At 39.3% G+C, this 12,111-nt stretch overlaps 1 protein-coding gene across 1 annotated transcript in view; it reads left to right on the top strand.

The window, feature by feature from the left end:
* The window catches only part of polr3a (polymerase (RNA) III (DNA directed) polypeptide A), a 29,602-nt gene that overhangs the window by 4,205 nt on the left and 13,286 nt on the right, over positions 1-12,111 (top strand). Inside the window, exons 7-19 of the mRNA XM_074618994.1 lie at positions 1,161-1,323; positions 1,553-1,689; positions 1,762-1,865; positions 1,957-2,098; positions 3,769-3,909; positions 4,063-4,132; positions 5,765-5,892; positions 5,968-6,106; positions 7,704-7,868; positions 8,049-8,221; positions 9,026-9,137; positions 10,746-10,864; positions 11,219-11,356. Of these exons, the coding sequence (XP_074475095.1) occupies positions 1,161-1,323; positions 1,553-1,689; positions 1,762-1,865; positions 1,957-2,098; positions 3,769-3,909; positions 4,063-4,132; positions 5,765-5,892; positions 5,968-6,106; positions 7,704-7,868; positions 8,049-8,221; positions 9,026-9,137; positions 10,746-10,864; positions 11,219-11,356 (1,731 nt within the window). The remainder of the gene's footprint in view (positions 1-1,160; positions 1,324-1,552; positions 1,690-1,761; positions 1,866-1,956; positions 2,099-3,768; positions 3,910-4,062; positions 4,133-5,764; positions 5,893-5,967; positions 6,107-7,703; positions 7,869-8,048; positions 8,222-9,025; positions 9,138-10,745; positions 10,865-11,218; positions 11,357-12,111) is intronic.

The raw sequence follows: 12,111 nt of genomic DNA on the forward strand, positions 1-12,111 counted from the left end.
CAAACACATTTAATTTCCTATAAATCCTTCACAATAAAAGTCCCCTGTCATCCTTGCTGCTTACTCTTCCTCCCTGCAGTAGTAGTAGACTTGTTTTATTGAAGAATAGCTGCTAATTCAGTCATAAACACGTCATTTCATTTAAATTCTTCACAATAAGAGTCCCCCATTAGATTTGGTGCTTACTCTTCCTCCCTGCAGTATAAGCAGACTTATTTTATTGAAGAAGAATAGCCACTAACTAAGCTTCGCTAATTCAGTGATAAACACATTTTATCTTCAAAATTAAAATCCCCTGTTATTTTGTTATTTAAAAGCTGTTATTTTGAGGCAGCAAAATCAAGAAATGTTGGGTTTTTTCATCAGCAGTAACGTAACTCCGACAGCGGGTCTCAGCTGTGCTCCAGCCCCGGTTTTCTTCCTTTCTTCCCTTTGCCCCTGCTCGGGTGAGGAACTCCCGTGTGGGGGAAGATGAGACCTACGTTTGATAAATTGTCTGGATTGTGCCCACATGCTGTCCACGCCTCCCTGAGATCCAAATTCAATGCGAGCCAGGCCACCTCGACATGTGGTCTGGCCGATCGGATCCCAGCGTGCAGACCTGACGGTTAATGCGTCCCGGCATGATCGGATGACAAAAGTCGCATTGAAAAATAACCATGGCCTATCATTGACGGTGGCTACTTACCAATTATTCAGTACAGGGAATCTACAGGGACTTACAAGACTTTGGCCTCTACTTTGAAGACAGTAAACTTCTAACTAAGATTGATCTTATTTAAAAAATAATGAGCTGTGGTGGGCAAGTGGCCATAAGCTACTGATATCGGCCTTTAGCAAAGGAAAACACACCATTATTTCAGATTCCAGCAGCCTCGGACCACAATATATCACATTTTCCTGAGCAATAAAGCCAGAGGGAAAACTCTGGGTCTAATATTGTCCTAAAATGAGGAAGTCTCTCTCCATCACCATCATACCTGCCTATTTAGAGTTTCTAAACTGGCCTGTTCAACGCTGCTCAAGGTTGTTGTGGTATGATTGTTGAGGACTTCATCTGAAAGTTAATTATCAGCCTACAAAATGTCTTAAATACAGTTATCAGATGTCTTCATTTTCATGGAGACGGCTCACATGAACAAACTTCTTTTATCATTTAGCATCGTATGACGGGGGCGAAGACCCAGATGATCATGGAGGACTGGGACTTCCTCCAGCTGCAGTGTGCCCTTTACATCAACAGCGAGCTTTCTGGCATCCCCCTCAACATGGCACCTAAGAAATGGACCAGAGGCTTTGTGCAGAGACTCAAGGGGAAGCAAGGTATAGTGTATATTAACACCTGTGATATCTAATTTTACCAATATTTTATTTTATTTTTGTGTAATTTGGACACAGATTCATAACTGTGAGAGTTGTGACATTATTTGATTTAACTGCCTAAGACACATTTTAGAGGAATTTGTCACTTGGCAGGTATTCATTTTGTACTCAAAACAAAGTGCACATTTTAAGTACAGACTGACTGATTTATTTACCGTAAAAAAATCAGGTCGATTCAGAGGAAACCTCTCAGGAAAAAGAGTGGACTTCTCCGGCAGAACTGTCATTTCTCCCGACCCAAACCTGAGGATCGACGAGGTGGCCGTCCCCGTGCACGTGGCCAAAATCCTGACGTACCCGGAGAGGGTAAGCCTCACTATAAACTACCACTTCTCCGTCAGAACTAAAGCTATCTAAAGGTGATGCTATATGTTATAGGTGATCAAAGCCAATCTGGAGATGTTGAGGAAACTGGTCCGCAATGGTCCCGAGGTTCATCCCGGAGCCAACTTTATCCAGAATCGTCACACGCAGATGAAGAGGTGAGGCTGGCTGCTTCTTATGCAAATTAAAAAAACAGTGCTTCCCCAATGTAGTTCACCACCAAAAACATGTATCATTTTATTCTGCCAGGTTTTTAAAATATGGAAACCGTGAGAAGATAGCTCAGGAGCTGAGGTTTGGGGATGTGGTGGAAAGGCACCTGATAGACGGAGACATCGTCCTCTTCAATCGACAACCCTCCCTGCACAAACTCAGCATCATGGCCCACATCGTAAGCTGAACCTCTATAAAAGCCGTCGTAAAAAAATGACTTTATGTATTGGTGATTTCTTCCAAGCAGACAGTTAATGTTGAAATGTTAAAGATTGTAACTGAAGCATCACAAAAATGTCTTTGCCATAGCTTTCTTTTTCTGGTACGTGTGGAGCCCCCCTAGACCCCTGGGAGAAAATTTTATTAACTCACTCCCTCAAGTTAGTAACTCGAGGGAGTAAGTTACTTCATAGTGCACTTCCTCCAATCATTCCTGACAGTCAAGTCATTGACTTCGGTGAAGTTGGAAAGATATTTACAGATTCAAACTTGCTGGATCAATAACTCCTAACTGAAATGTTGTTAAAACACAAACAACGGCTCTTTCTAACCATAGTAAAGTAGACAACGAGCTACAACCTAATTTTAATCAAAACAAGCCGTCCTCCGAGCTGGACACATAACATTGGTCTCTATGCACAGCCAGCTGTGAGACGAGTGGTACCAAAATTACTTCACACATCAATGGTCTCCTCATAGTTGTACTATAACACTTAGTTTGGAAAAATATGCTTTTGTATAATTTTGGTGAATTTTTAATGGGATAAGTATTCAATAACTTCACTTTTATAAAGTGTAGTGCCACCAAAATGTCTTAATTAGTTTAATAAGTATAATCAGGAAGAAGTTATTGATGTGTGAAGTGATTTTGGTGGTACTACACTGCATAATACTGAAGTTATTGAGTATTTTTCCCCTTTGTAGACGGTCCCTGACCACTCGTCTCACAGACCAATGTTATGTGTCCAGCTCAGAGGATGGCTCGTTTTGATTAAAATGAGGTTGTAGATTGTTTTCTACCTTACTATGGTTAGAAAGAGACGTTGTTTGTGTTTAAACAACGTTGTGGTTATGAGTTATTGATCCAGGAAGTTTGAATCTGTAAATATCTTTCCAACTTTACCGAAGTACATCATCTAGGGTGGCTCCGTACGTCAGCAATATGTGGACTGTCAGGAATGATTGGAGGAAGTGCACTATGAAGTAACTCGAGGGAACGAGTTAATTTTCTCGTAGGGGTCTAGGGGGGCTCCGTAGGTACGCAATCCTGTTTTCTTTTGTTGGTTCACAGCTCATTGTTACTCTTAATGAAACTTTAATGAAAAGCAATTTCCTGGCACAGTGCAGAGCTCAAAAGCCTCGGCTTTTATCTGTTGAACAGGGGGATGTGTGGAAAAAGAAAAAGTTTTTAAAGGCACAAATCAAAATACAATTTGCATGCACTTTTATGCTCTCACAATAACTGTAATTATCTACTGAACAAAAAAGATTATCTGTTGTACACCGATCAGACACACATGCTTCCTTAGTATTTTGGATGCCTTACGGTCACAATAAACATAGTAAGAGAAAAGCAAAATCAAAACGAGTACTGCAAAAGTCAAGAATCATAAATATAAAATAGAAATTTACAATAAATATGAAAAATATATATAAAAAAAATATGTTAAATACCGTATGTCTGTTTTTAAAATGAAAAGATCTGTACAGTGTTTAAAACAAGTGGACGTAATGTACAGATGTTCACAGTATTAAGAATACGTGCAATGTGGGGTTACTCATGTAGTAGGCTTTGTTTAGTTGCGTCTTTATGTATGACACTGGTTTTTGCTGTTCCCAAACTCACAGGCCAAAGTCAAACCTCACAGGACATTTCGGTTCAACGAGTGTGTGTGCACCCCGTACAACGCCGACTTTGACGGTGATGAAATGAACCTTCATCTACCTCAGACCGAAGAAGCCAAAGCTGAAGCCCTCATCCTGATGGGGGTCTGTATCATCACAACACCTGTGGTCCATTCAGAACACACACACACACACCTATCAGTGTTGACGTACAGCAATGAAAAGATGTCTCTGGGAAACGGTATATTCTTCATAGGAAATTGACTGCACTTTGACACAAATTATCTTTTCTTCCAGACAAAGGCGAATCTCGTCACTCCAAGAAACGGCGAACCTCTGATTGCTGCTATTCAGGACTTTCTGACAGGTCAGTGCAGTGACATGCGACAGTCAATCACAGTGGTCTGGTTTATATGATGTGACGCTCCCGGTGCTTCCAGTGACAGGCGGAGAATAGCTTATCATTGATAATGGTGATGGTATAAGAAAATGTTCATTAAGTTTTCTTTTCTTCAAATATTTTATTAATCCATAGGTATTGCGTAACCATTTTCTACCTGATGGGGAAGCACTTTCACCATATACGCTGTATTTAATCTCCATTAGTTTTTCACAATTGCTAACAAATGTTTACCTATACTTATGATACTTTTCTAAACACAGCAACACACCTACATCACACAATTAGTCAAATAGTTAATTTTCTGCTCAAAACCAAATTTGGTTTATTAAATACCAACTCTACATTTCAACATGGAAACGCCTGGCATGCATTAGGGATGGGCGATAAGGCCAAAATCTTCTATCATGGTATATGTCATTTTAAATCACAGCGACGATACAGTAATTGTTCTTTAAATTCAAATAAGAAATGGTTTAAAATAACCATACAATACTTCATCACATTTGATTATTTTCTTCTTTTACTTGGAACTTCCATACAAACAAAAAAATGCTTCACATGAGACGACACTTAAAAAAAACTTTAAACAAAAGACCCAAACTTTCAAAATGGAAGCTTTAAAGGGACTCTATGTAAGAATCAGAAATTGATTTTTAACAGCGACACCTGTGGCTGTTTAGTCAACGAAAGTCAGCGTCCTGTTGCTCGTGCTCGCGCAAAGAACAGACTAGAGCAAATCCTGCAGGATAAGTCATCTTTCAGTTCAAAAAGCTGACAAAACACTGTCAAAATAAACTACAGTGAGTAAATGTCTGGTAATCAAGTCACCACAGTTCTTCCTCATCTTGGGTTGGTTGGTTGGGAGGCCTCCTCCTGCTCTGCATTTACAGCTTCACTCCCCTCCTCCATGTTGTCCCAAATCACGTTACCTTACGAGGCAGCTGGATTTGCAAGATCACGCGAGAATTGCTACTGCCAGTGGCATCTCTACCAGTGGACACATTTCTGCCATCGCACTCTATATACCGTCATATCACCCAACTATCTAGCATCAACCTCAGGCAGTCTATTTTACACAGCTTACAGTAAATCAGATATTTCTGAACAGTTCAATGATATGCTCATTCAAACAAGCTTATCAGCTGGTTTAATATTACTTTTGAGCTGCTGTTGTTGCAGAAGAAGAAGCTCTATACTATATTTAAGGTTTTGAACATTAGGTTTCTTAATTTCTGGCTGTCTGCAAGCCTTTGTAAATAAGATGAGGAAGATCCATAATTTTGGTATTGGCTTATATAAGCTTATATTTAAAGAAAATGTAAGCATTTTAGAAACGTGTTAATTGACACATCTGTGAAAACAACATGTGGTGCTAACAGATGTTGTGCTAATTGTGTTCAGAGTTTTGAAAATGTCACTGCGGGTTTGCTGCACGTCATCCCCTCTCTCTCCCTTTCCTGTCTTCATCTGCATTATATAATAAAGGCAAAAAGAGCCAAAGAAAAAAAAAATCTAAAGAAAATGTCAGTACAGATTGTACAAACGGATGTTAGCGATTGTAAAAAACTAACCTTATAGCTTATTTCTACCTCTAAGGGGCCTACCTCTTGACGCTGAAGGACACCTTCTTTGAAAGATCAAAAGCCTGTCAGATAGTGGCATCAATTCTTGTGGACAAAGATGAAAAAATCCGGATCTCTCTCCCCCGCCCAGCTATCATGAAGGTACTGCACTCTGCTGAACTTGTTACATAACTCTGTTTCCGGCCTGGCTCTAATAAGTTGCTGTTTGTCCATCAGCCCATGGCTCTGTGGACGGGCAAACAGATCTTCAGCCTCATTCTGAAGCCGAGCAAGGACTGTCCAGTCAAGGCGAACCTGCGGACCAAGGGCAAACAGTACTGTGGGAAGGGAGAGGACCTCTGTTACAACGACTCATGTGAGTTTCTTCAGTAAAAACTTTATCAAACAACTTTCTTATTGACGTGACTGGGATATAATGTTTCTACATGTTTTCCTAATTTGTTATGTCTCATAGTGACAGTTGCCAGAGTTTTCAGACATCTCTACTCATCTCCTACCGTATCATTATTATTATTATTTATATTTATACAATTTATGATGCTGTTAGATTGCTTCTCGATCGCTCCGTTAATACAGGTGCACGCAGGAAACAGTTTACAGTAAACAGTTTATGGCTGCAGTGAAATTGTTGTTTTTGAAAGGCTAATTGTCAACAAATATGGACTGAAGCAGAATGTTTTGTGAGATATAAACATGTTGTGATTTTTAAATTATTACATTTATCTTTTTTGAATAAATTTTTCACTTTTGGACTGAGGCAATTACAGAGATGGGAATTAACGCAGCGTTATCTGATTGATTGATTGAGACACCAGAGGTCTAGAGAAACCAGAGTACAACAGCGAAAATAAAAAAAAGAGAAGAAAAAAAAACATAACATCCTAGTTGTCTCTTTTCATACTCACATTACAATAGATGCACATCCCGGGATAACATCAATAACAATCGCACATCTTTCTGATTATGTTTTAGGAAGAGACACAAAAAGCCGGGGGGGATATGATTCAAAACAACATAACAAAACAAATATTTTTAATATGAAAAATGAATGCAAAATCACACCTAAAATGAAAAAAAAATAATATTCAATGCACTGAACTGTTTCCTAAAACCAATGCATTACATTAAACAAAACTCTTCACATGTGTGAAATCAAATCTTAATTGTTAGTTTTTGATCAGTTTTCATGGAAAAACATCAATTTGAACAACATAATTTCATGAAATGCAAACACAATGTGTTCCTCTAATCTCAATGGTTCCGGTGGAAGTCGATGCATAATCGTATTGAATTAACGCCCATCCCTAGGAGACCGTAAATAAAAAGGATAGTATGTAATTTTCTTCGTGCCTAAGGGGGCCAACCTACTCTTTCATTAGTGGAACCATTGAATTTAATGAAATTACAGCTTTTTTTACAGATTTTTATAACCGATTTTATCTAATTGACATATGTATATTTATTACATTACTATAAAGTAATGAAACGGACAGATTTGCTATTAACTGGCTTGCTGACAATTCTTCTGCCTTTTCCCTGAGGCATGAGACATTGCTGACTTAATCGTAAAGTTAATCTAACGTAGTTTTAAAATGTTTTTCCGTATGTCGTCATGTATGAAAAGACCCAAAATGAACACTGTAAGCGGACTACTTGAAGCAAAACGATTTTTTCCCAAAGCTTTTTGATCCATAGAAGCGGTTGATCACTGATGACTTGATCCCTCTAAGCGGTTTCCTCTGTATACTTCAAATCCTTTTTTCTCTTTTGTCAAAATTCCCTCAATGGTTAATTCTCTCAAGCTGAATGTCTTTCAGCCTCCCCCGACCCTCTCAAAGAGCACCAGGTGTCTCCAGGCGAGCACCACACTGTGTTTTATTCACCTTGTTCGCGCTTCTATTCTGGGACCTAATGACGTCAATGCTTGTCACATTCTCTTGTCACATTTTCAGTCGTGGTGATCCACAACAGCGAGCTGATGTGTGGAGCATTAGACAAGGGCACCTTGGGGTCCGGCTCCAAGAACAACATCTTCTACATCCTGCTGAGAGACTGGGGACAGCTGGAGGCCGCTAATGCCATGTCCCGCCTGGCAAGACTCGCTCCGGTGTTTCTCTGTAGGTGGTCTCCAGGATTATAACTATTTATATTGGTTTATGTAACAGTGTTCTAAAAAAAATTGTCAATCGCTATTAGGTCATTTAAAATCATTTGTCAACAATAAACAATTCTGCAAAATGGATAATCTATAGAGATATTGATTGCAACTTGATTTGCTTTACCACCCCAACTTTCAGCCAACCGCGGCTTTTCTATTGGCATTGGTGACGTGACACCTGGCCAGGGTCTGCTGAAGGCCAAACAGGACCTGCTGGACGACGGCTACACAAAGTGTGACGAATACATCGAAGCTCTGCACACGGGCAAGTTGCAGCAGCAGCCAGGCTGCACGGCAGAGGAGACTCTGGAGGTAAGGCGTGATTATATATGTGAATTCACATACGTCATCTGCAGCCATTTAACCAGCGAGGTGCACACCGCGGCCCATTTAAGATCTTTCATTTAATACTTTTATTTGCAACCGACACCTTCTCCACCCCGTGGCGCGTACTGAATATTCACAAGAGGGGTGACTCAGCAGTGGTGTGGCAGACTTCCTGAACCGGTAATTGATCTTGACAGTGAATTAGATGTGAATTAAAGTTGGTGAGCTTTACAATTTCCTTTCAGCGGAAGCTGAGCAGAGCTGGCTGAAAATAGAAATGCCACCAAGACGGTGGGGGGCGCTGGGTACGTAATGTAATCGGTGTGTGCCCGATTAACACCGATTGCCGAGGTGATCCAGAACAGCTTTTGTAGCAAAGGGTTACGTTGTCAAAATCACTCTCATAATAAACTTCATATTTGGAAAGAAAAATGCCCTTGAAATCCTCATGCTCTGCTAAGTCTGCCAAAAAGCAAAGAGAATTTCAATTTCCTGTATTTCAGATATTTTTGAATATTGTATTTCACCTGATCACAGTGCAAGAAAAAACATTGACACTGATGCTTTCATAAGAAGCAGCATATTGAAAAGACTTTGCAGAAAGGAAATTCGAATCAACAATGGATTCAAACATTTATAGAATTGTAGCATCTGTTTCAAAAAGGCTACGAACTTGCTTGACAACACAGTTTTTGTCGGTGTGCTTTTTTTTTTTTTTTGCTTTGGCATAATAAATGTTTTTCGCGTCCTCCACCAAAGTTTTTTTTTTTTTTGTGTCTTTCTCAATAGGCTCTGATATTGAGAGAGCTGTCTGTCATCAGAGACCGAGCCGGCAGCGCCTGCCTCAGGGAGCTTGACAAAAGCAACAGCCCTCTGATCATGGCTCTTTGCGGCTCCAAAGGTAAACTCACTGGAAAGGAAACATGACAAATAAATATCTTAGTTTGGCTCCATGTATTTTTGATTATAAGACCTTTTTTGTGAACGATGAGTCAATAGAATGAAACTGAATGAATACCACAGCGGGAGCTCCAAAGATTATCATTTGACACTGATTGTCCTCTTAACTTGTTAAGATGTTATTATGATAATAACCTCCATCCCAATCTCCACAGACCTTTATCAGTTATCAGTAGGAGCCGGAACATTAATTTATTTTTTTCAAAAGATGACTGAGGCCTTTATGTAGAATACAAAGTACTCGGTTGCAATGAAAGATTTAGCTCTCTACATGCTGCTGAGGGAAAATAATGTTGCAAAGAGCTCAGCATGAGGGGAAAACATTTTTCTATTGTTGGCCAGACAGTGTGACCTTCGCTATAGTCTACTGATATTCACAAGCAGTTAAGAGCCTTGAATCTCTAGCACTTTATAGACGTGATAAAAACAAAGAAACAGTGCGAGACAGTAACAGATAAAGAATAAAAGCCACAATTTAAATTAAAAATGTGACCATCTGCAGTACAGCCACTCTGTAGTTTTACAGTTTATCGTTTGTTTACTTACTTCGAGGGAGTCAGCAGCTCATACATTTTTTTTCTGAGCTGTCCTTGTAGGAAGAGGACCTTGTTTAATTCAAACTGCGGTGGTGAACATTAGCATTGTCCTTTTTACCCCAAGGAAACAGGTTGTCTTCTGACTTATAAACAGATGTGTGTGGGGAATACATAAATTCCAAGTGAATCGGTTTAAACCAGGGCTGTCAATCGATTAAGATAGTTAATCGCGATTAATCGCACTGTAATTGCACATTTTTTATCTGTTCAAAATGTGTCTTAAAGGGAGATTTGTCAAGTATTTAATACTCTTATCAACATGGGAGTGGGCAAATATGTTTGCTTTATGCAAATGTATGTATATATTTATTATCGGAAAACAATTAACATAAAACAATGACAAATATTGTTCAGAAACCCTCACATGTACTGCATTTAGGATAAAAAATATGCTCAAATCATAACATGGCAAACTCAAGCCTAACAGGCAACCACTGTGCTGACTTGACTATGACTTGCGCCAAACTGCATGTGATTATCATAAAGTGGGCATGTCTGTAAAGGGGAGACTCATGGGTACCAAGAGAACCCATTTTTATTCACATATCTTGAGGTCAGAGGTCAACGGACCTTTTGGAAAATGGCCATGTCAGTTTTTCCTCTCCAAAATTTAGCGCAAGTTTGGAGCGTTATTTAGTTTCCTTCGCGACAATCTAGTATGACATGGTTGGTACCAATGGAGCCCTCTACAACCTCGATAGTGTTAATGCGTTAAAGAAATTAGTGGCGTTAAAATGAATTTGCATTAACGTGGTATCGCGTTAACTTGGACAGCCCTAGTTTAAACCCATTTGTGTTTAAAAAATAAAAATATTTTTCAGTAAATTATGAAATTTCTAAAACAACAAATACCATTGACTTGGCTCTTCTGCTCAAATAGATGCTAAATTAGGAAATCTCATTATCATTCATTTCTTGTTTGTCTACTGTGTCTCCTCTGTACACACATACAGGGTCTTTCATTAATATCTCTCAGATGATTGCCTGTGTGGGCCAGCAGGCCATAAGTGGCTCTCGAGTACCTGATGGTTTCGAGAATCGCTCCCTGCCTCACTTTGAAAAGCACTCGAAAGTAAGATCCAATTTATTTATTTTAATTATTGTGCCATCTTTTCCTCAAAGGGATCATACACATTGTATTTTAAATTAGTTTGTTGTGATATACAATGGTTGATTTTTTTATTTTTTCTATAAGTGGCTTTTTTTATTAATATTTTCAATAGTTTTTAATTATGTTACCTTAGCCTCTTATTGGCTAATTCAAAAAGCATCAACACATTCAAATTGTCTTTTATACGTCTGTAAAAAAAATATATATAAGTGATTTTATATATAAAATGGAAACTGTAAAACATCAATAACAACTCGTGGCACGTTTCTAGAACCCAGAGGCCTGCTTAATGGCTTGAAAATTGTTTTTCTACAGCTGCCTGCTGCTAAAGGCTTTGTGGCCGACAGCTTCTATTCTGGCCTGACACCCACAGAGTTCTTCTTCCACACCATGGCCGGCCGAGAGGGTCTGGTGGACACTGCTGTGAAAACTGCAGAGACTGGATATATGCAGGTAACGCCTGAGGATTTTTTTCCCCCTCCACGGTTCACTCCTGTTGCCATGCTGATGTAACATAGCTGAATGGAAGTGGGGTCGGGGTTGTGTCAGAGACTTTTTCAAATAGACATTATACATTATGTGATGGCAGGGTTTAATCTTTTGCATGGTATGCTGGGAAATCTCTGAAAACAGAAAGTATTTTTGACAAACAAGGACCTTTCTGTTATTCAATTGATCTTTAATGTAAGAAAGTAGTCAAAACTAGTGGAAAATGACCATCACAAGTTCATAGAGCCCAAGGCGTTGTCCTCGAAGTCTTAAGAGCTTCAGGAGCACCACTTCAAGCAGCTGTAATCAATATTTTTAAAATAACAATATGAAAGGGGACGCTCATAGACTAGATTCACATTACAGGGCTTCATGCTCACTTCCGATTTTTAGCCCGGATCCGATCTTTCTGCCTAGACCGTTCACATTCATGTTTGAAGTGACCCATATCTGAGATCAGTGTGAACGGATCTCTGCCTCGAAACGCCTCACGTGCAACCAATAACGTCACAGACACGGGGGGGGGACTGCCATCCGACGGCGTATTGTTCCGAAAATACACACTGAAGTTGTTGGGAGTCCAGTGACTGCCAGACTCCTTTAACATATTGCTCAATTTAACAAATCTTGGTTCTCACTTACACAAATGTTACTCCTAAATCATAACGTATGACTTCGCATAAACTCCTAAAGAAAGACTTTTCATTTCAGCTGATATT

The sequence above is a fragment of the Sebastes fasciatus genome, chromosome 20, assembly GCF_043250625.1.
Source record: "Sebastes fasciatus isolate fSebFas1 chromosome 20, fSebFas1.pri, whole genome shotgun sequence".
Taxonomy (NCBI): Eukaryota; Metazoa; Chordata; class Actinopteri; order Perciformes; family Sebastidae; genus Sebastes; species Sebastes fasciatus.